The sequence below is a fragment of the Tinamus guttatus genome, unplaced genomic scaffold (assembly GCF_059628265.1).
Source record: "Tinamus guttatus ecotype Peru unplaced genomic scaffold, ASM5962826v1 Tinamus_guttatus_pri_ptg000083l, whole genome shotgun sequence".
NCBI classification, from domain to species: domain Eukaryota; kingdom Metazoa; phylum Chordata; class Aves; order Tinamiformes; family Tinamidae; genus Tinamus; species Tinamus guttatus.
In genome coordinates this window covers 3,367,150-3,391,907 of record NW_028288617.1, presented here as the reverse complement: position 1 = coordinate 3,391,907, position 24,758 = coordinate 3,367,150, and the positions used below count along the sequence as shown (strand labels likewise).

At 41.6% G+C, this 24,758-nt stretch overlaps 1 protein-coding gene across 1 annotated transcript in view; it reads left to right on the top strand.

Moving 5' to 3' along the window:
* The window catches only part of TBL1X (transducin beta like 1 X-linked), a 133,682-nt gene that overhangs the window by 74,359 nt on the left and 34,565 nt on the right, over positions 1-24,758 (top strand). Inside the window, exons 3-4 of the mRNA XM_088520243.1 lie at positions 7,173-7,280; positions 24,357-24,502. Of these exons, the coding sequence (XP_088376369.1) occupies positions 7,223-7,280; positions 24,357-24,502 (204 nt within the window). The 5' untranslated portion in view covers positions 7,173-7,222. The remainder of the gene's footprint in view (positions 1-7,172; positions 7,281-24,356; positions 24,503-24,758) is intronic.

Below are 24,758 nucleotides of genomic sequence, written 5' to 3'. Positions count from 1 at the left end.
AGGAGTCATGAAACATCTTGATTCTCCAACTATATCCCACAGCAGGTTTTGATTTCTTATGCATCTGTGATTCTATATTATTATTATTATTATTATTATTATTATTATTATTATTATTATTATTATTATTATTATTTTAAAGCAGGAATTTCATTTGCAAGCTGTAGAACTATCGTGTCTTTAGCCTTCCACTATTCTGGGCTTTGTAGAGCTTTCCGTATGGTGTAAATACAATTTTTGGCTAGTAAAAGAAAAGAGAAGAAATCCAGTGGCAATTGCTTCTCCTCAGGACTAGATTCTTAAAAAAGTGTAACCTAATTGCACTAATTCAGAAGAGTGATTGCTTTTCTTTGCTTCCTCCCGCCCTTAGCAAAGTGCCAAAAAGGAAAGGCCAGTACAGGAAAACCCATTTCACTCTAAAGCAAAGAGAGCCGGAAAAGATCCGCTTGAACTTGTAGAACTGCAGTGCTGAAGGCTCATCTAAGGAAAACAGCTAGAAATGAAAAACAGCCTATCAACCTAAGGTTATAAGCAAGACCTGATAAACAGTTTTGCATCTTTTGATACAGGAACTAGATTGCAGGGAATTTGGTGATAAAAGACTTAGGTTTTGTTGTCAGTTACTTATTTAATGCTGGAAATTCTTGGTTAATTGAAAAAAAAAAGTTTGAAAAACACTTAGAGATTGCCAGAATACACCCTGATGCCATTTTTTTGAACAAATAGTTTTGGATTTTTTCCAATGGCTTTTCAGTTTGAAATGTAATTTTTAAAGTGTAATACTTACGCTGCAGTAAAAATAAACATTTCAAAATTATGTCCACTGAAGTGTTTAATGGGCCAAGCTGTTTTTTATTAATATTTTATTAGGTTTGGGTTTTTTTTAGTTTTGACGTAATGATGAGTGCTTTAGTTTTTATTTGCTTTTATTTTTCCGGGGCAGGACAAATTTTTATGTTTACTTGCAGATTATTTTAAAGAATAAAGACAGTAGAAAGTATGTTTTTTTTTTAACGATTACTTTGTTCGAAGCAGATCTTTGTCAGTATCCCACCGACCTTCTTCCCGAGCTCAGATTTTATTTTAGTTTGCTGGACCCTTTTGTTTAGGTGAGCTCCCGTTTGGTCAGATTTGCCCCACAGCGTGCGGTCTGTCCGGAGCGACCCGCTCCAGGCCGATCCGCGCGTCCGTCCGTCCCCGCCACGGGTTGGCAGTTCACGTTCCTCCTGCCTCCTCTCTCCGCAACTGGCACCAGAATCTGAACTCCGATATGGCCGGATTCGTGATTCATTGCACGAGACACCCCAACACGTGGGTGTCGGAGCTGGAGCTGGTGTGTATCGGTGCCGTGTTTGCCGCAGGCCACAGACAGGGAGGCTGCTGCGACTGCTCTTCGTGCGGCCTTCAGGCCGCAGCAGCGCTGACCATGGGCTGAAGCTGCTGTGGTTGGCTTGGTTTGTCTGCGGTGTCTGTAAAACCCAGCAGAAGGCCAGTGTAAATAAATATTGTGAGGCTTTAAAGCAGGGAAAGGATAAAATAAGAAGAATCAGCCTTAGCATTTGGCGGTTCATGTTTTCTGACAAGCCTGTTGCCTTCTCCCTTTGAGGTCTCTGTCCTTGCTGTGCTGCTATAAATGCCAGTGACGGGGCTGTCCGTGAGGCAACGCGTGTAGCGCGGAGCTCCAGCCCTGACCCTTCTCGGAGGAGATGATCCCGTTCTGCAAAATGTCCACTTTTATTGCCAAACAAAAAGCAAGCTGGATGTTAGCTCCATGAAGAAAACCTCAAAAATAATAACGCAGTGTAAGGCAAGTAAAGAGATCAGCAAGCAGCTGTCAGGAGCCGCGTACAAGGGCTCTGTGAGGTTGGAATTGCCTTGTTTTTACCATTCAGGTCACCTGGGAGCTTCCTTTGGGGAACGGCGGTAGTTAACCGTGTAACTGCCCATGAGGAAGAGCCGGGGAGATGTAGAGTACAGCTTGCTGTGAGCCCCATTTATCTGGAGTCTTGAGCAGATGACCTCCGAAGGGGCAACTCTTCATGTTCAGCGTGTTGTTTTTCTTAAACAAGAAGGTGTCAAGTTCAGGCCTCTCAAAGGAGGAGTCTAGAGGGCATGGATGCCTGGCTGTGTTTTGAACAGGGCTGTCTGTCCCTTGCTTTGGTTACTCCCGTTTTGGTGGAGTTTGGGAAGAATTGCCTTGCGTGCCATGTACCTTGTAAGCAACAGAAGTATAATTCGCTCGCTACCTTGGCCGGGTGCTTGCAATGAAAGAGGTTTTGTGCTGCAGCTTCTAGAAACGGCAGCAGAGATTCCAAGGGAGAAGGGGCCAAACATGCTCTTCTCAAACTTCTGATTTGAGAAGCATTGAAATTGCTCCTCCAGAAAAGACAGCCGAAATAAAAGACAAGCCTGAAGAGTGCAGTGGTTTGGGCCCCTGAGAGCTTCTTATTCCCGGGAGAAAAGCTGCTGATTGAAGGTGATCAATCTATGGTAAGACACAATCTCGAATGTGGACAGGGCTCTTGGAAAGTTTCTGCTGAAATTGTTTTTCAGCAGAAAATACCGAGGTTGACAAAGCAGCTCCTTTCGTGAGGAGTGGTTCCTGGCTTTGAAAAGTCTCGGTCCACATTGAACTGTAGAGCACACAGCAAACAGTGATGTGGTGTACAGTGCCCTCCTAAAGGAATAGCTCGGCTCGTCTCAGGTTCACATTTCCTTCTTTTTGATCGGGACACTCTCCTGGCTCCGCAGAGATGGAGCTCAGCACATGGCGCCGTCGTGGGTAAGAGAGCAGGAGCATGAGTCCGTCAGCTCTCGTGCAGTACTGCAGTGATTTGGAAACACTAATTATTTGAATGTTCTGAAATGTTTTCATTTTTATGAGCCTCCTCTCATTCTTGACTGTTTTCAGTTCAAAGAAAATACCTATTTCTTCCCTTTTTCCTTTTTTTTTTTCCTGGTTGTTATTAAAACTTTTCTTGGGAAATGACATTTCAACCTAAAATTGTCAAATAACTAGGTAAATAGTACAGCCCCTTCAGGAGATAAAAGAAAAGTTGCTTTTTTGTTATTTATTTGTTTAGCAGTAAGTAAAAGCATCCTCCAGAAAGATGAAGACTGCTCAGGATTCAGTTAAAGCAGAGCGGAGCTTGCTGATTTTTCTCTCAGAAGGTAACCCGAGGACCAGGATTGCCGTCAGGAGAGACGGAAGCAGAAATAGGAAGCCTCTCTCTAGCTGTTTCCTCTCACTGTCTGGCCTGTTTCCGTCTTCCTGCAGGGGAGACGGCCGGGTGGCTCCCGCTCCCTGTGGATGGCAGCGCTGCTTCCAGAAGCAAATGTAAACTCCTCTCCTGACGTAGCCAGGGAGGGCCCTGGGAGTTTGATCTAGAAGAGAGGGGAGAGGAGCTGGGTCTTTTGATGATATTCCAAAGTTTAATAAGTGATTTTCCTTCAATTCTTCAGTTAGATCTCTCTTATTTGTGTTAAGATGGTGCCAGGAAAGCAATCGCTTTATATGAGCATGGAGCGTGGTGCAAATAAACTAGCCTTGATGGAGCTGATCAGTGCCGTGCCTGCTGTACCCTAGGCTGCCTTCTCCAGAGTCCCTTGGATTAACAAGATCCCCAGTGCTCCGGAAAAGTTTGAGAACAGCAGGATGTGAGTGTATGGAGCCAAACCAAGTCCAGTGCTGTGCTCAAGGAAATAAGCTGCCCTGGTTACCCACTTAGTGCCAAGCTGGCTCTGAGGCTGCCGATGGGTTAGTTCTGTAAAAGCCAAGGAGCCCCCGAAGCAGCGCGGCAGGCAGGGGCATCCGCGCCACCAACCCGCCTTTCTGGCCCTGCGTCTGCAGCATGTCCGCAAGCCTGTCCCTGGAGAATGCAGCTAATGTCAAAAACAAGCCACATTTCATTTTGCATTGCCTTTGCAAGATCTTAAGAAGCCTCTATTGAGGGGTTTTGAATGTTTGGGGTGCACAACACTTTGGGAAATCCATGGCCTTGGTAGGCCCTGTTCACATGATCAGACATTCCTGAATATCTGCAGGCTCAGAGCCCAAATCACTCAGCCATAGCTGAAGCGAATAGAAATTTGTATTATATGTAACTGGGCAGAGGAAAAAGCGTTTCAAGTAAAGAAAGCTGGAGTGTGTTTAAATGCTTCTGTAAATCTGCCGGAGGTTGTAAAGAGTTCATGTGTTACTGCTGGTTTAAGCGTAAAATGTCTCCAAAAGCCCATCAGTATCATAAAAAAAAGTATTAATCTAGCTAATACTAATCTCCAGTAACAAAAAGAGACTATCAGTTAGCAGAAATAATTATATTCCCATGATAACTAAAGCCTTTTGGAGCCTTCTACAGAAGTTTGTATTTTTATTTTAGAAATATTGTGGGGGAGACTGGTTGTGTGTTCCTTATGAATCAGACTTAAGAGATACACTGGAGATAAGTGTGTTTCTCTCCTTCCCACAATGTTTTCTGTAGCCTGCTTCATTTCGAGTGTTTATCTGTCCTGAAGAAGGAAGTCAAAAAAATTCCTGATGAAATTGAGCACAGGCTTTCATTGCTCAGCCAAATTTCTAATGAATAGATTTCCCTGGGTCAAAGCCAAGCTCTCTGATCATTATGGATGGTTAAAAGCTCTACGGTTGTGTATCTGATTGCTGCGCTGGCATCTGTGGCAGGGAAGAAACCTTAAATATATGAGTGGGGATCATCCGGTTATTTATGGCACGGTAACAATGTGTATAAAGATATGATCCGACACATATGTCAGAGTAATTCCTGTTCACTGACTTCAGGGAAAAGGCATTGTAAATCCAGCTCCTCGGTGTGTTTGGGTTTCTGATACAAAGGTAGCTGCTCAGGAGGTTTCTCTGCGGCTGTCAAAGTATTTATTTTGCAATCAGGCTGATTTTCTCTGTTTTTAAATCTTTTAAGAGAATTCATCTCTAGGAAAACAAACAAAACAAGGCACTCCTTTCCCTCCCCTTTCCCAAAGCAACTCTCCCTGCGTGGGAAATGCCACATTCGTGTCTTAACTTAATAGGATGCATTTGTAGTTTCTTGATATTTTTTATTAATAAGGTTCATTTTACCACAAAGTACATCACTGATGAAACCTCCTCTGCGAGAGGTTTCAACTTTACCAACTTTCCTACCACCAAATACTGAAACTGCTATTTTGAAAATATTTTTTTAAAAGCTTTGTTGGGTATTTTTTTAAGCCCGTAGCTGTCAGAGGTCCTTGATTCGTTGCCGTCATGGCTACAGTAATGATAAGAATATATTTCAATTCCTCAAGCAGGTGAGGATAAAAACGGCCCTGACAGTTGCCGTGAACGTCTGTTTTTGTTCTTCGTTGGGGGCTGTTCCCCCAGTGCCCCTCGTGCTCCTCGGCTCCACACGTGCGCGCGCGTGTGCTCCACACGTCAGCCCGGCTGCTTCGGCCGGGGGCGCTCGGCTCCCCGGCAGCACGGCGACTTCAGCTTGAAAGGTTGACCCGTCCTGTGTCCAAGGCAATAGCCACTTAGAACTGAACCCTGCACACATGTCAGTGCTTTTCAGTCTCCTGATTCTGCAGTAGCAAAATCTCAGCCCATTTTACAGATGAGAAATAGGAAAGAGACTAAATGACTTTCCAGGGACTTGCCTGGTATTTGTGGCAGAGCTGGATGTTGAGCACAGCTGGTGTTGTCTTTGGCCAGCACCGTAGCAGAAGGGTGATGATTTTTCCAAAGTCGCTGAGATGTTCCCAACTGAGCCTGCAAGATTTTCAATATTTTCTACTTCTGGTCTTCCACGAAATACAAGTGATAATAATACAGACTAGAATACTTGAGAAAGAAGACTCGCAAATCAGGAAGGTGTGGGTTGCTATGGGAAAACCAGCATCTAAGCCATTGATGAAAGAGAGCAGCACAGGAGAATAAAAGGCCTAATGGGGCTCGAAAGACCTGCGTTTACATAAATATGCAGAGACATCTGTTACAGTCATGAGTGACCTGCTGGTTTAAATCATCAGCAGGGGCAACTTGTAGTCGATCAGCGTTGCCTTCAGTAGCAGGTGCTACTTGAGGCAACAGGAATTACCGAAGAGGTTTTCGATGAACAAAGACCTCTCTGCTTGCCAAGAAGAGACATACGGAAAATTGAAACAAGCAGCAGCCTCCTACGAGGTTTCACTTCTAATACACGACAAGACTGGAGCGTGCGCTTCTGTGTGCAAGTCTTGGCGTGATGGGTTATGGATGTGTTGTGGCTGACGAAGATGTAAAGTTTATGTCTGAAAAGTACTTACATCCTTGAAAACCAAACCACTTGAATTATATTCCCAAAAAGGAAATGAATTGTCATCGAGATTGAATGGAAAATGTTCCGAGCAGATTTATCATCTAAAATACAATATGTTGTGTATTATCACAGTATATACCCAAAGTAGTAATGGAAAACTGTCATCCTAAAGGTTACAATTGCATAAGTGAATAACTGAAGTTTAATTCTTGCTCATCGTTAATCACCAAAGACATTATAACATTATAACTTTTTATAATGCTAGGATATTAGTATTCCCTGCTTGCACAAGGCATATTGCTTTATTTCGTATGCATATACCCCTGTAGTAAAATTTGTAATTTCATCTTAAATTAAAACTTATTCCTATTCTATGGGAACCTTTTGTAAGTTCTCAGTGTAACACATAAGGCTGAAATCTGTCTTTCAAGTGGATGAACTACTGAGCAAAGACTGGATTACAAATTTGGAGATAGAAAAAAATCTGATTTGGTATAATACAGGTAATTGTAATTTCTAAATTTCTAGCAGTTCTGATTAGAAAATACTCAGGCAATGGAGAGTAGTGTCCAAAGAAACTGTAATAAAGCCACACAAGCAAAAGAGTTAACGTTTGAACAGACTTTCAAGATTTAAAATGTTTTCTCTCTCTCTGACTCTCTATATATGAAGTATTACTCTTTAAAAATAAAAGGTACCATATAGCTCGAGTACTTGAGTCACAGTATTTATTGGATGTTTCACAAGGGGTCATAAAAGCTCTGATAAACATAAATATATGAGACCTTTAAATACCTTAACAACTCCCTCCTCTATTTTGGTAAACAAATTATTGATGAAACAAGATAAACAAAATCTCTTCTTTTCTTTCCCTTTGAACAGAGCGTGGATCATACTTCTCGTGAACCTCATCATATTGAGGTTGGGCTAAGATGAGCATAACCAGTGACGAAGTGAATTTCTTGGTGTATCGCTATCTCCAGGAATCAGGTAAATTGCCTGTCTTTCATTACAGCTCCACTTCATAGATGAAATGGGGGAAATTGGCTTTTTGCATGCTGTTGCTTTAGGAATGTTGTATTGTGCAACTGAGACTGATACGCAGAGACCACGTGTTTCTTGCACAACCCCCTGTGTGTTCATAAAAGTGCAAACACAACACAAATATAAACATCGCAGTTAGGCAAAACAAGAAAATAACATTTTGTTAACAAAAGTTTTGTAGAGTTATATTATTTCAGTGAGAATGTCTTTTTGGCAGCACTGAAACAAGTGCGTTGAGTCTGTATCTCTTTTTTCTTAGCTACTTGAAATATTTCTGTCATTTATTAAGTGAAGAAAGATTTTCTCCAAATATGTTTTACATTGACTGTAATGAAGTTCAGCTCCTAAGTGAAATTTTGGATACAAATATCCTATGAATTTAATCAAGATAATTATATATGTAAACTATGCAAGTGACATCTCTTTTGGTGTTGATTTAGCTCTATATCACTATCAATTCATTGCTATTTTCATCCCCAAAACAAGAGTAACTTTCAGAAGGCTTTTTTTTAGAAGTAGTTTCCTCTTTTCTGCAAACATATTAAGATTGAAACATAAAAGTTAGGATATACTTTGTTTTCCAAGTCTTGATTCCATTTTCTGAGTGTGAGAAGTAGGAGCTTTCTTCCCTAATGGAAAATACTCTGTCAGTGCAGAGGTGGGAGTGGGGTCAGAAACATTGCCAAAAGATTTGTAGTCCAAAATCCAGTTTACCTAGGATTGGCTCTCTGCCTTGGGTTGTTGAAAGTAGAATTGGCTAAAAGTCTTTGTGCTTCACCTTCTGGAAGACAAAGGGATAGATTTTTGTGAAAAAATACACCTCTTATTTAAGCCAGCTTCAGGATTAGCCCTCCAGACTTGGTAGGTTTCCTGAAGAGAGGACCAAAAATCCAGCAGGTAGATGATACAGGGCCAGCCTGCTTCTCATGGACTAATGAGCCGTAGATACAGGCTCCTTTTAGATATATTGTTTTGATTTGTTTCTTCTCCTTCCAAGGCTATTTCAATCCCAGCAGCCCAAATCCCTATGTAAGGAATTTCCACTGAACTTCAAAGGAAGATTTATTGTAGTTTTTCAGGATTTGATTTTTTAAACCATTTATTTGAGAGTACCGTGCTGGCCTGTGTTAGGAGCTGTTTCATCAGGTTGTATTCTCTCTAGTAACAAAGCCTGTCTAAAAATGGTCTGGCTCTTGCATGGAATCTGATGAGGAAAAGATAGGAACTAAGACAAATAAAATTTCATGCAGAGTTCGTTTATTTTTAAAAATAAACTATTGGGTACCTCACTGGGAAGTGTTTTTTAAATATTAAAGCAATGCACAGATGGACATAATCAGAGCCTAAAGAGCCTTTCAGAATCCTGAAATTTGTATTGTAAGAGATTGTATTGTCCTGTATTTGTATTGTAAGAGATGCCACGTAACAGTGTATTAATACAGTAACTTTTCCTGATGAGAAAAAAAAGAGAACAAAGGAAGTGTCTTTTATATTCCTTTTTATGCATCAACAGGGTAAATTAGAGTTGTGTAGTGATTCAGAAGGGGGCTTTACAAAGTCAGTCAAGAACAGTAGTACCAACCAAATACCAGGAAAAAGTTCTTCTACATCAGTGTATCCCCCCATAGGCAAAGAATATTTTTTGCCATTTTAGGGAGAACTTCACACACAAATTTTCATTTTAATTACAAGTTGTACTGCTCTTATTTTCTTACATGAAATGCCAAATGTTTTTCTTAAAACATCCTCTCAGACATAAAGACATTCACAAATAATTGCATTTGCACGGTTTTGTTTTGGTTTGTTTTCTGCTGTATTTTAGTCTACATAGATTGTGAAGTGAAGAGAAGGGGGAAAAAGGATGTTATGTATTTGAAGAAATACTCAAAAATGCTTCAAACTGAGCATATTAAAACCTGGATAGTAGGTCCTAGTTTAATAGATGTATCTGACAGCTAGCAAGGAATTCCATTCAGCAAATGAGAACTAAAAGCAAGGGTGAATTCACCAATCTCTTTAAAAAGACATCTTACACTTCGTTAGATCTTCTGCCATATTCTCATTGTTTTTCTATAGATATTATTATATCTGTATTTACAGGTCAGGTGGGTAGGAAGGTAGAAATTGTCAGACAGCATTGTGCCTTAATATAAATACCGTAAGACAAGACAGCAAATGAAAGACGTTTAATCAATAGCTTCGAAAATAATGTATGCCAAATTTAGAAGGCTAGTGCTTGTTTCAGATTAAATCTAAATTCAGACCCCTACAGCTTGAGTTTGCTGAAAACAGGGATTGTTAGATTGATTGTATATTAACTTCATCTAAACCTAAAGCTTCTAAAAATTATATTGAGCATGACCGTAAAAAGGCTTGCAAACCCCTCCACATGTTCACTTTTCCTTTTTGGTTACCTTTCTTTAATCTTCTCTAAAGATTCCAGACTTTGGCCAAAAAGTGCAAGCAAAAGGTGGGTGGAAGAGAAAAAAACAAAAAAAAAGTAATATGTATGATAAAACAGCTGGGTAAAAAGCATCCTGTCCTATTGACATTTCAAATATTTTGCAGGTCTAAGGCACAGAAGCACTTGAGATTATTTTAGAACATTACCATTACAAAGATACTAATGGGTGCTTTGCATTTCATTATGAAAATGCTTGCAGGTCATTCTAATGGAAGTTGAAGTCTTCTATAATTGAAGTTAGAAGTGAAAGTCAACAATTATATTTTACTTCTTAATTCTCTCTCAGGCCAGAAAAGTTGCACTGGAGAGTATTAATAGCGTTGAAATGTCTAAACCATTATTGTTGCTTTTTAACAGACCTTGGCATAGCAAGGGGAGTTCCAGCGAACTGGAAAAAACAAATGTTGTGCCAGATTTTTTAAAGGTTAAATAAGATGATCCAGGTAACTGTAGGTCAAGCGAAACCATGGGAAGGTTGAAACTAGATCCCTCCAAGAAGAAATGAAGAGATGACAACACAGCTAATACAGCCAGCAAGTTTTTGTGGATAGTGGGCTTGTCGAGCAAACTTGATCTTGCTTTTTTTCTGAGATGATTACAAGTTAAGTTGACAAGGATAAGAGTCAGACTCTCGGACTACTAGATGACATTTACTTAGTCTTCTTGACACTGACTTTGTTTGTTGAAAACAAACCAAATAACACTATGTAAAATGAGTGCACCAGAATGGTCAAATGGCTTAAAAATGGTTAACAGGCAAATCTTGAAAAGTGATTGGAGATGGGGAATATTCATTGCAAAGCTTGTTTCCAGTGGGACCTCACAGGAATCTCTTCTTGGCCTGATACTGCCCAATAGTTTTATCAGCTACCTGGAAGGAAACGTGGAATGAGTCCTGAGTACATTTGCAGATGAAATGGAAAATGAAATGGCCAACAGTGGCAATAGATTCGTTACACGGCCTACCTCGACTCCCATGGGGTGGCCTCCGATGGTTCTGCGCTCCGGCACAGAACTTGGACAAGTTTAGGCTCTAATTAGCCACATAAAAATAATAATAATAAAAGAATTTCCTCCTCACACAGGGGATGTCCCAGGGGTGATCTTTTGTCAAATCCCCATCTTTTATCAAAAAAACATGCACCAGGCATAATTTTCATTTGAGCTCTGTGGGTATAGTGATTCTACCACTCAGTTTGCTGGGTGTTTTCACTTTCACTGTAGGGTCATGAATGCCCCCTGTTCCTGAGGCATAAAGAAAGCGAGCGTTTAATTCAATTTTAGGTTGTTACTTCCTATCCAAAAGCCAAGTCTTGCAACTTGCTTGCAAGAAGGTATTTGGCTTTAATACCTTCTGAATATGACCTTTTGCCACACAACTTCTTTGAATAGCCCAATTATTAAAAGTGGCAAGCACTTCCAAACTCTGCTCTTCCCAGGAGTCAGACTTTTAAAAATCAGATTGTATTTATTTGTAGGTGTCGTGGTTCACAGACTATGTTTGAGTGAAAATATTGATAAAATAGACTCAATTAATAAAATAGACTTGGATTATATATAGTACAAGCGTTATACCAGTCCAGAAATATAGGCATGGGAAATATTGCTATGGCAGATATGGTCATACCAACAAAGCCAGAGCATTGATAACAGATGGAGAAAAGCTACCTGAAAAGAATTTGTAGCTCTGCTCTCCAAATAACATTGGATCAGGATTGCATGTGTTCAGACTCTCAATCAACATACTTTTGCTAGCATCAGTCTTTACTGCCAACAGATTTCTTTATTGCTTTTCTTCAGAGTGAAAACCTGTGCTTCTACCGAAATGATATTAAATTCAAAATTTAGAGTTTTCCCATTCTGGTTTGTCTGCTCAAAACCGAATTAGGCAATTATTTCTCTTTTGGAGTGCAAATCAGAACAAGTCACCAATATGCAGCAAGAATTCCAAGCAGAATTGAAAGGGGGAGGAAAGAAAGGAAAAAGATGAAACCAGGGGAAATCAAATCCTCCACATACCTTTTAATCCAGAGTGTGCTGCCATCTGTTGTGAGTAACAAATCCTTTATTAGGTCCACATGGCCAGTAAGTTTCCTTGCCTGTTCTGGTCAACTTGCCTATTCAATAGTGAAAGCTTTTTTCAACTGTAAAGGTTCTGATGTATTGATTCGTTTGATTGTATTCCTCTTCTAGCACTTGTGTGTGTTTCACACTATGGAATCCCTGCCCTTCCCATCTGCCCAGGGCTCGTGCTGCTCTCGCAGGACATCTATTGTGGTGGATGTCTGGCAATGACTTGTGATATTTTCGGTTGCGCAAAGGTTTCCATTTTCACTCTCAGCTGTCACTTTCACCTCAGCACTGCTCAGGCTGCATTTTTCCATGTTTTACCAGTTAGTGTTGATAGAGTATTTCTCACTGTATGGTCAATGCCCCCTCCAAGGCAATGGCGTAATAAAGTCATCAGCTGCATGCTTTTGCAGAAAAGTGTTTCAGTGAGATTTTTTAGGTGCTGACTTGGGAAAATTTACCAGCACGTTTCAGAATGGTTGTTTGTTTCTTCCCACCCATACAAGATAAGGCAGCTAGTAACACATGAAGGCAGCTAATAATACATGGTTGTCTTCACTTGGTAGATTCAGGCTGACAGCAGTGCAGTGGTCTGTGCTTGGTTCACGTTTGATAGATCTGCCTTGTTTTCTTAAAAGATAAGATTTTCTCTCTCGTTTTAAGCATGGGCTCAAGGGCACAGTTACACAGCATGAAGTATTTTTGCAAATCATGGCACAAAATTGTTTGCAGAGCTGGCATGTGCAAGCAGGGACCTTTCCTGTCTAGTGGATCTTACTGTCATTCTGCCTGTGGACATTATAAGGGACATGGTTGTTCTCTGAAGCCTCAGGGATTTCATCCCTGTGCTGTTGTCCAGCCAGATACTAATATTTTGTGTAGTACCACATTACACTCTTCCAGTGCTCTCACCATTTCTTGAGAAGGAACCAAAACTATTAGAAGGAAAATATCTTCTTTGTGTATCATTCTCATATTTTTTAACAAAGACGTTTCATACAGAAGGTAAACAAAGTATCACAGCACAAGTAAGTTCTCAAGCAATAGGAAATGGCTGGAAGTTAATCACAGAATCACAGGGTGGTTGAGGTTAGAAGGGACCTCTAGAGATCATCTAGTCCAACCTCCCTGTTCCATATTCTGTTCTGTTCAATTTGTACTTTATGCAACTTCTATAAGTTGCAACAACTTACAGAAACCTACTTAATTTTTGTCCAAATTCCCTATTTTTTCTGAGTACGAGATGTATGTTTAGGGTGCTTTGAGTAATTGTATGTGGCACAGAGTTCTTTAGTCACAGATGTAAAAAATGCATGGTCAAAATAATTCAGATTAAGCCTAGCAGAAATTTTTGGCATATATAGGTCAGCTAAATTTACTTCAAAGCTTACTGCTTCCTTGGCATAATAGGGCAGCGGAAGGCTGCTGCTAGGTAGAAAGGGAATACATACAGTGCGTGGGCTTGGCTTAAATTATTAAAATATACACCTTGAAGAATAATTCATGAGGGGGATGAGGTTGTTGTCGACAAAGGCGCTTGTCCAGGTCGACAGTAAAGATAATAGTGAGTCCTGGTAGTGGAGTCTGCGGGGAGGATGGGTTTTTTTCCCCAGTTTGGCTCATTAGTATCATTCGGACCGGAGGACATCTCAGGAGGTCCCAGGATCACAGAACGAAGCGGGTGAGGGTGGAAGGCCCCTCTGGAGGTCTCCAGTGCCGCCTCCCTGCTCGCAGCAGGAGCAGCTGGAGCCAGTGCCAAGGGCTCTGCCTGGCTCCAAGGCCGGAGACGCTGCCGCCTCCTTGGGCAGCCCGTGCCGGTGCTCAGCCACCCTCACAGGGAAAGGAAAAAAAAAAAAAGGGCTTTTGTTTGCTTGTTTGTTTTTTGCATTTATATGGAATTTCCTATGTCTCAGTACGTGCCTATGGCCATGCAGCCTCGCTGCAAGGGCACCTTGCGGGCTCACGTTCAGCTAGTCCAGCCTCCTGCTCAACACAGGGAAGCTTCCAAGGTGCTTTAAAGGACCTGTCCATAAAGGGGCTTTTAAACCTGGAGGTTGCTGGAATGCTCTAGAAACTGTGTGCAAAGCTGTGCCATAACATAGGAGACCTTTTATTTGCTGAGGGAAAAATACACCCTTGAACTGACATTGCCCCAGTCAAATGCACGTTTGGTGTTCTCCTGATAGCTGTCTGTGACTGCACTATTTTCTATATGTCTGTACGTGTCGTCGCTGGCTCCTGAGCCCCGTGTGCTCTGCCCGCGCTATGGGGTAGCTCTAGGGTTCACAGGCTAAGCCCCATGGCACCGACACAAACCTGCTTGGGTATTTGTTCAGCTTCTGTTTGCACAAGTGCTTTTGTGCTGGGTGTTACTGGCACTGGACAGGTATTCCCGATTAAATAAAATAGCACGCCGTGTAAGGGAATATGTGAAAACTGGGTGCTTGAAGGCCAGGGCCTAATCTTTTTTTATATCTCAATTTTACTGTTTGAAAATGAGGGTAGTGCTGTGTATAGTACTTCACAAAAGTAGTAGGCTGTATTCCTAAAATACATAGAGATCATCTAATGAAAGGCAACTGCAGGTGTGCTAGTACAATATTTAACAGTATCCTTCCATTATTTCAAAGTCCTATATGTGAATATATACATGAATATATGTAGCTGAACATAGTATGAATTAGATGCTAACTACATTATTGAGAAACTGGAGTTAAGACTGAAGGCAGAGATTCTTTCACCTTTTCAGCTGTATGACAGCTTGGGACAATATAAAATCCATTCTTAATTGTCATGATTTACCCCAAATCTGCTCTGTGGGCACACAGCTTTGTTTTTATGATGTTTTATCCTCTTTTCAGCCAGCCCACTCAATTAAAATAAAATGACTTAAGCTTATGAGACATTGAATGCAAAACCAGCATTTGTGACATTTCATGGACTATTTGAAATAAATAAATGGCACAAGGCTGTTCCAATATGGTAACATATGTCATAGTGATTCTTTGGATAACTATGTTTAAAATATTTGACAAAATTGTTTTGGTTTAAATAAAAATATTTCCTAAAAGTCACCCCAGAATTAGAATTCCTATTAAATGAGAAACTGTCTGTAGTTATATAGGTAGCATGTAATATAACATAATATATATAACCCTGCCTGCATTATGTGCATACAGTAAAAAAAAGAATCTGCTGTAAAAAAGGGTATATAATAATTCATTTTAATAAGTTGCTACTCTTATTTTTGTTTAATCCCACTCCTACTTTCTGCATCTCTTTTAAACTAGGGAAGAAGTTACTAAACAGTTCCAGAACAGTGAAACTGACTCTGAATTTCAGTTTATACATCTTAGTTCAAGGAATGATGACTTCTGGAGACAACTATTTCTCAGTTAACAATTGCATTATTATGCACAGTTTCTCACTCCGTTAGTAAACATCTTCATGCTCCTTGTAAATATTAAATATATTTTTTAAAAAAAATCACAATCAGCATTAGAAGGCCACTCACTTTATTAGACTGAAGTTCCTAAACTGTTTTTCTTTGAACTTACTAAAGCCAAGTCTGGAGGAAGATCTTGGGAAGAGTGGAACCAGTAGCTTAAATCTAAACATTTTTACCAGTCTCCTTTAAAATTACGCAAATTTTGAAGGTTTCTGAGCTGACAGCACCTCCATATTTTGTGAAACAATGTGTGAATCAAAACCACATTGTGCACTTTTTTCATGGAACAGTGAATACATACTAGCAGTTTTTGATGGTCAGTTTTCCAAAAGCCAAATTCCACAATGAGGAAGAAAAACTATTTTTACAGCCACAGAAGTTGCTCGTTTTGTCATACTTTGCTCTAGTTATGCTTTCAAAGGAATGTAACTACATGAAGGCCATTTTTATGTGCTTTTGTGTGCATAGACTTACAATTTTGTACTTAGATATCTACTTTGTGGACATATGCATTAACAATTGTTTTGATTTTTTTGTGGTGCATTTTGAGAGGTCCATTTGAAAAAGTCCTTCTCTGTGTCCTTTACCCCTCTTGCATAATAACAGCCATTTAAATTCCATGTAAGAAGAGCAATACTTGGTGAAGAATTTTCCCGTGAAGGAAAAAAAATACACTGAGTATCTTGTTCTTCTGCCATTTTAAAAACCCTGCTTACTTGGTATTTCCTTCTAGGTCTTTTCACAATTTTATAAACTTGGCTGTTCTAATTTTTCTTTGCCCGAAAGTTGCCAGACACTGAGCAAATGTGGTTATTTTAATTATTTGAGCATAATCACACCTTTGTGAGTTTATTCTGTAATATAGATTCTCTGATTTTGTTTTTGATCACTTAACATCCTGTTTTAAAAGCCTGCATAATTATATGTATTTGTCAGCTTACTGCTTTTCCTCGTGATTCTTCAACTTGGAGAAAGAAGCCGTATCTGCAATACTGCATTTTTTTATATAGAATAAGCCCCTATAATAAGGCTGCATTTAGTGCTGAGGCCTTTCTGCCTGCCCAGCCGTGCCCGTTATGAACCCCCAGCTCCGCAGCTCCCTCATCCGAAGGGAGCAGCAGTAGCCACTGTCCTCGTGGTGACGTTTCCCTGCGCCCCTGAAGCATCAGCCTGACATCCTCTTTGGAGATCTGTGTTACCCCCAACAGAAGAACAGGGCTTAGGGAAAAATCACAGAATCATAGAATGCTTAAGGTCGGAAGGGACCTCTAGAGGTCATCTAGTCCAACCCCCTGCACACGCAGGGTCACCTAGAGCACGTGGCACAGGACTGCGTCCAAGCGGGTTTTGAAGATCTCCAGAGAAGGAGACTCTACAACCTCTCTGGGCAGCCTGTTCCAGGGCTCTGTCACCCTCACTGTTAAGAAATTTTTCCTTAAGTTCCTATGGAACTTTTGGTGTTTCAGTTTGTGGCCATTTCCTCTAGTTCTGTTGGTGGCCACCACTGAAAAGAGGCCAGCACCATCCTCCTCACTGCCTCCCTTGAGGTACTTATAGACGCTGATCAAGTCCCCTCTCAGCCTTCTCTTCTCCAGGCTGAACAGGCCCAGCTCCCTCAGCCTCTCCTCATAGGGCAGATGTTCCAGGCCCCTGATCATCCTCATAAAATCTGCGGTCTTCCTTATCTGTGGCCTCTTTTATCTGCAAGTGATCCTTAAAAAGATGCACATCTGTGCCTTGGATGTTTGGTTCCAAGGGCAGGGCTAAAGGATAACACCCCATCAGCTTGAAAGGGAAAGAATAATTTTCTCTCGCACGCGTTGTCCTTTGTAAGTTATTTTAAGTCTTGCCCATAGTTAAATTCAAGTGCTAGTTTATTTGCAAGTCGTCAGACTAATTTACAGAGAGTGAGTGAAAATGAGGATTATTTCAGGCTTTATTTTTAAAAAAATTTTGAAGTTCCTCTTTCCGTTGCTCTTGTTCTGTTTTCTGTCTGTATCGTATTTCTTTTTGTTAATTTGCAGTGCTCAGAAAGGCTTCAAAAGTGAATGCCAAATAGTGCTCATCAAAAGATCATTTCCAAGTCGTGTTAATCTTTTCCAGCATATTTTCCTGCATGAAAAAGAAAAAAACCTGCCAAAAACATTCTTTGGCACATAATAAAATAATTTTGGGTAGCAGACATTTGCTCTGAATTCTTGGCAGAAGGTGAACAGGTCAGAAATCCAAGAAAAAAAAAGGGTGTAACATTTAATATTAGTGAGTAATTGCTTCTACAAAATCTAGGGTAACAAGCACACTGTAATTTTGGCAACTAACATAAGCTGCAGTTAGGGATCCTTTCTTCGTATTTCCCAGGGACTGTGAAAGAGCTTGTAATGCAGGACGCATTTCCCAGGGCTCTGGAAATAATTTTAATCACCCAGCAATCCTAATCTTAAAACAAATGTACGGGCCCTATTGTTAAGCTGATTCTTCTAAAAATATATTCCAACTGCAGTTCTTATTTTAAATTGCTAATGTGTGTCCTTGTTAAGCCCTTTATATAATTGCGAAGGTAAGTCTTCAAAAATACGCAGGCACTGCCAAAAACAGAGGCACTTCTAGGACATATTACTGAGAAAGAAAAAGCTCAGCTTGGAGAAGAATCTCAGGCTGCTGTGAATAATAAACAAGATGTGGTTTAGGATTTTTGCCCACCTTTTTTTTTTTTTTTAACTGTTTGGAGAATATTATCACTGGCTGTAGGCACCAAATTTTTATTAATTTCAGCCAAACGTATTTCAGGGAAACCACTGTCCTCTTTGTGAAACCTCTGTGTATGTACACTGGGGTTCTGTGAAAATAAAGTTATGTTTGCATAATTACATTTAGACAGAGATTTAAGGGGCAGCGAGCCTAGGGATCCATGTTATGTTCGTAATTCTCGCTTACAGTGCATAATGTGGAAGGGGAAATACTAGATTTTAAAATGGCAACTGCAGCGAAGAGCAGCATTATGTTCTCTTGGGCAATGGCAACGAAACATGTAATTTACTTCAGGAACTAGATTAGCATGTGTTAGGCCCAGAATCAAGAAAATATAGTTGCTCTAAGTTAGACTGTTTGCCTCTGGTTTTGCATCCAGAAACTGCATGATTACACGAACTTTCAAATATGGACTTGGTGATACATGTTCCTTGCTTCTCTACGCCAGTAAATCTAGACCTTCAAAGGACTTAGCTTGGTGCTCATCATGTTGCTTGTACGTCATTAGTCCTTGGAGAAAACTATTTTGTTAGTGGGCCTGTTCACTGTTCTTTAGTGGAGCTTTTCTAAGCTGCCCTGGCAAGGCGCTGCCTTGCCTGGCCGCCTCCCTGGAGGGCCCTCCCAAGACCTGGATGTCAGGATGTGGAAGGCATTTTCCACAGGGCTCTCCTGGTTCCCTTGGCCCCCTGTGCAGGCACCGCGCAGGGATCGGGGGCATGGAAAGGTGCCTGTGGGGAGCGTGGAGCTGACTTACCCTCCCGCGCATCATTTTCTTTTGCTTCCCTATGCTGTGAAATATTTCTAGTTGATGGGCGAAATCTCCCATGAGTTTTGCACATGTAACCATTTATTATCATAGAATGACTTTACTTCACTCTCTGATGCCCATCTTTTTTTTCCCCTGCTGCCTGTAGAGCTCCTATACACACTCCATACTTGCCTGAATTTAACATCACTGGAAGTTGCAGTGATAGTGCCAGATACCAGACTACCTTAAGAAAACACTGATTCACTCCAAAAATTGGATTGCCAGCAGGTCACATTGCAGCAGTTGCAGGTTGGTTCTCCTGAGCCAGAAGTTTTAATCATTTGTACAACCTTGGTCCTTTTCCTATCTTGTACCTGCCAAGTACTTTCTAAGAGAACAGTTTGTTACTTCAGAGCTGAATAGTGGAAGAAAGTGGAAGAGTATTGGGAAATTCCATAAGGACAGTGCCGTATCAGAGAAATAAGAAACGTTGATTATTTTACCCTGCTCATAGAGATGGTTAAATTATCAGAGAGAAATACCTTCTGTTTATCTCTTTCCCTGTCTCTTTCAACATCATCAGTGATTGAAAAGGCTTCCATATGAAATCTCACTTCCTTCAGGGACATTGGCACGAATTATGCAAAGATTTGTAAGAATGGGTTGCTGCTTGCACCGGGTGCTTGATGGAGGCTGCTCATCCCACAATACCCGAGACGTGTGGGAAACACAATTTGACGTCTGTAATTTCTTATTCTCTGTCTCCTTCAGCAGTAGCAAATGTTTCAGTGAAGACTCACACAGTATGAATAATTGAACTGAGTAGTTTACAAATAACCTAGAGGCAAAATCTGTTTTTAATAAATGGCTTGAAAAAGACATTAAATTTATCAGAGAAAATGCAATGTCCAAGCAGTTCACAGGTAGAAAGCTAAAGCAGTGCTCAGTAGATTGTGTAAATATTGGCAACCAGGGGCTCCTGAGTAACTGAGCCTGCTACACCTCAGTTCTCCCTTTTATGGAGTTCTGTTCACCTGTGCATTTGCAGCAGAAGGTGCTGTAGCTGTTACCATTTCAGAGTGCAGTTTAAACAAGACGGCTTTCCACCGTGCTAAAGGAATCAGATGAGCTTGCTCAGGGAACACCCAGAAGCACCCCACTGGTGTGCCTAAAATGAGCAATTCTGCACCTCCAGGACAGGCAGGGGAGACATCTCTGGTGACAGCCAGGGTTTCTCAGGGCTACGGGTCCCTTTCCTTATGCCTGCCTTCAGTTAGCGTTGCTGCTCTGAGCCAGGGTTAGTACAAACAGTTAAAATCACATGGCCTGCAGGTAGAATGAGTACACACAGAGCAGAATTACGCTCATTAAAACAAAAAACAGTCACTTGATAATCAATAGCAAATCCTGTTTTAAGGCAGGCCCATTTTTAACTGAAAGCAGAGCAGTCAGAAGAGCTCAGTCATCTCCCTTTCTGCAGTTACGGCAAAACGTACCAGTGAGATTTTGTGAGGCAGGCCTGCATGCACATTTTTGGCACTGCCTAGGGCAAGAATCCCCAAATGGCTGTATGTGTATCGCTGATAGTGTGTACAGACACCTCCAAGTGGGAAATGATGCAGCACAGAACCGGGACCTGTTATCACCGTCAGTGGTGAAAAAGTGTGGGAATCTCTAAACAAGGAATTTCTCTGAGTTTTCAACTCTAAGCACTTGCATAACAATTTCTGGGGTGGCCTGTGGGGATTCATTTAACTCTTGTTTTTCTCTGCATTCATTCTACTCTATTTTATGTTATGCAAAATTTTTCAAGGCTCAACTATTCCACAGTTCATAGATCACCTACATTAATGGTGATATCATTGGAAGTCTGTAGTTAATCCACTGTTGATTTGATTATTTTTTCAGGTACATTACTGCATAAATGATATGTACACATTGTACAGAGTTGATGCTTTATGTTTCTCATCTTTTTACTAGAGTGAGTCAGGAAAAACCTGGAAGTCATTCTCTCAATTCTGCCAAAAGATGGCACTTCGAGCAAAAAAACACACGGGTTGTGTCAGTGCACAAGTGACTGTCTGGTTCACTGGTGCAAAAACAGTTCAGTGTGTGGCCATGGTCTTCCTCATCAGCCCCCTGTGTTTGTGCCTTTAGCTTTAAAAGCTCATAGTCTCATTGCATGTTTCTTTGGAGGATTCACTACATTAAGATTTCATTTATTGATGCTACTTGAATATAAATTAATGCTTTATAAAGTGATTTTTACAATTACTAAAATGACAGGATTTATGGGAAATATGGCATATGGAGATGGATTTGCGACTTTATGCTTTCTTTTTTTTTTTTTTTCCACTGCTTTTACAGCATTTCTAGTTGTGGTCTATTGGAGTTTCACATCATCCCTGTCACACCGTGTCTGAAGATTCCCATTTGCAGAGCACATTCTGTCTCTGCTCTCTCGCCCTGACTGCCTCAACAGCCTGCACAGAGTCGCTGGAGGGGGCGGTGTGCTGGTTTCTTGGCTTTGCCTTCCCTAATGTGGTTTCATGAACTTCAGAAGGAGGGCCAAGTTAACATTTGTAACACAAGCATTTAAATAGCTAACATTTAAAAAACTTGCCTTTGTTTAATAGAAATTGCCTTTTTATAAGACTGAACTATAAAGAGCTACAACATTACTGTATAATGCAGTGCACTCACATACAGAGCCCCAGAGTAAACTGATGACATCTGGCAACTATAAAAGCAAAGCTCAAATGATTTTTCACTGTTATCAGAAACCTGACATGGGTAGAGCTTCAGTCAGGATTTTATTAATTGTATGCGTCGCTTTTAAAATTTTTGTATATGTCTTTCAAAAACATTGCTATACTTGTGTAAGAAACCAGGAGAAAAGTAGCTATGGGTTACCTGAGTTGCTTTTCCTTTAATTACATTTATATATCAATATTTTTCCAAACGGGGTGAGGACGACAGTGTCCAGGAGCACCCACTTGAACAGTTCCCCTCAGTGGATTTTCAGCATTCGAATTTCTTCAAGTAGATTTTAGGAAAGTCATTTTGACTGCTGGAGATGTGTGAGTGAATATTGAGGTTCTGTGAGACTGGAGCTAGGAGTGTTGTGTTTTGTCACCTGACTGGTGCTTTTGTCATGGTTCTTTAGCATCCAGAGAACCTTTATAATCAGAAAATTCATTACAATAATATAACTGCATTTTTATGCTGAGAATGTCCTTTTCTCACATGTTTTTCTCACAGCTGAGCTGTGTTACTCTGAGGATGTGGCAGCTCAGTACAGGACAATGAGGTTAGCTGTAGGTGACATTAATCTGGCAGAGCAATTGCTTGAAACTTTCCAGCAGCCAACTAAAAAGTCAGCAAGATACCAAATGTGGTAATGACAGGCACAAAGTCATAGTTAAACCCACTGTGCATCCAGGGTAGTGGTTTTCTCGCCTTCTTCGTAGTTGTCTGTAGATGTTTGTTGGTTGCCATTTTAATGCCACACATCTTCTGACTGAATCCGGGGCTATTTGGCAAAATGCTGGGCTGCCATCTCAGAAGATCGCTGCTGCCTGTTAGAGCAGTGACCTTCAGTGCCTCTGCTCCATGGCTTTGTCACCTCGCTCCAGTTTGAAGTAGATTGGCTGGTTTGCCCGTCGTGCTTTGTGAAGCCTATTCCTTCTGAAGAAAGTATTTTTGTTAATGTTATTGTTATTTATGAGTCAACTACACATAAATGGAAATTAAGGGGGTTCTGATTGTGTAATTCTGGTCAGTTCATGCCGTATATTTATTGTGAAGGGCAGATTGCAGCGCTGAGTCGTCCAGGCCATGGACCTCTGACTCAGCATGCACATGCTCAGCGCTTGTTGCTTGCTTTTTGTGGAACCCAGTACTGTGCTTAGATATTCCAGCAAACAAATAACAAGGGAAAAATACTGCCGTGCGGATCTCACAGTCTGTTTTGGATGCAGCAGGAGGTGAGACAGCTCATAAGATAGAGCAGGACATTGAGAGCGAGACAGGGTAAGAAGGGACCAGGGACTAGATAAATGATACTGCAGATTTTTAGGTGTTTTTTTCCTGTGCTTTATTTTCATGCCTTAGTTATGCCCATAGCTGGACTGGATGCTTTTCAGCAGCACCTCAAAAACCTGGGGGAGAGTCAGGAAGGGAAAATAGGGTAGGGAAAGGAGAGAATAGAGGATATTATCAGGAAGAGTAGGAAATACTGTCAGAAGGAAATATGTAGAGGGAGAGAAACAGAGAAATTAACACCTCAGTTTTCAAATTCTATTCTAAAATTCAAATTTTACTATCTTTGATCTTAATTGAAGCACTTGCAAAAAAGAATCTTAAAAAAAAGCAAGTGAGAGAGTGAGCAAGCATTAGTCCTAAAGCTGTGGAATAAGCCCAAAATCCTGTCCTGCAGCCCACACACAATTGGACATTGCAATGATGTGGGGGAAATCCCACAACGGACAGAACTATAAATGAAACTGCTGTTGACAAGGGGAAGAGGCATAGCTATATTTAACGGAAGTATTTTCTTTTGAGAGCCGCTTGCTTTTTCTTTTTTTTTTTTCTGTTTTCTCGTCTGGTCGGTGGAGGCTGCAAGGGCTCTTCCTGTTAGAAAGAGCACATGGGTGGTTTCCCCAAGGCTTTTGATGTTAGATTAATGCTCTGGAGACAGCGTGGTGATAAATGGGTTCCTACAGTTACACGTACATCCTGTCCTCCCTTCCCCCGGCCTGCGCCCGTGCGCACCGTCAGCGTGCAGGCCGCCCTCCGCAGCCAGCGGTGCCCGCGCTGGAGACACCGCGCTCCCGCTGACAGGTATCTGCAAAGCACCTTCACCTCGGGATGCCGTCAGCTTTTCATAATGATAATAACAGCCAGCTGTTTCTAGGACAGGGACAGAAAATGAAATGGAGAGCACAGGAAGTTATGATTAAAGGAAGGGTCAGCGAGCTGGCTTGTCGCCTGCTGCGCGACATGTCCCAGCCGATTCCCCTTGCTCTCGCTGTTCGCCTCCAGAAACGCGGTTTACGGGAGCAGCCCGACCTGTTGCCCCTTCGTGTCTTCGTGGCAGTGCTGCGCGTGCCACCTCACTCACATGGGGAGCAGAGGATGCGAAACCTCCTCCCTCCTGTGAGAGAATGGCTCCCCGTGCGAGCTGCATCCCTGCTCTGCCTCCACACAGCTCACACGATGGGAACTTCATCATGCAGCTCCAGAAAGCACTGATAGAAAGTGAAGATTTGAGTCATTTGGGGGCTTGGAGTCCTTGGGGTGCATTCTCGCTATGGTGTGGCTTTCCTAGGGTGGCCTGTACCCAGGGAGGAGGAGGGCTGCGGCAGCGGAGAGGCCCTGCCGTGGCTCCCTTCCGCCTTCTGGGTTCCCCGTAGCTGGGCTGCTCTCCTCCCTTCACACCCCGGCGTCTTGCAGGTCTCGCAGCGGGCTTGTTTTTGAGCTGCGGAGGTGCGTGTGCCCGATGCGTTTCACTTTCGCGTCATGGCTTCCTCTGCCTGCTTTCAGGTTTCTCCCACTCGGCCTTCACGTTCGGTATCGAGAGCCACATCAGCCAGTCCAACATCAACGGAACACTAGTGCCACCTGCCGCACTCATCTCCATCCTCCAGAAGGGGCTCCAGTATGTGGAGGCCGAGATCAGCATCAACGAAGTAAGTGCGCGCCTGCCTCGCGCGGCGTCACTCGGGGAGCCCATCTCCACAGACCAGGCGTTCCCGAGCCTCTGCTGGCTTAGGTCACTTTTGTTCCCCGTCCCTGTTCTGCCCCATCCCCAGCAGAGTGCTGAAAAGCTCTGTAGATAGATACATACATACATACATATGTTTGAGTTTTCAGCCATGGGTTTGAGAGCTTCTTTGCGTGGCTTAAGTGGATTTTGTCAAGCTCCCGCTAATGAAGTCAACAAAT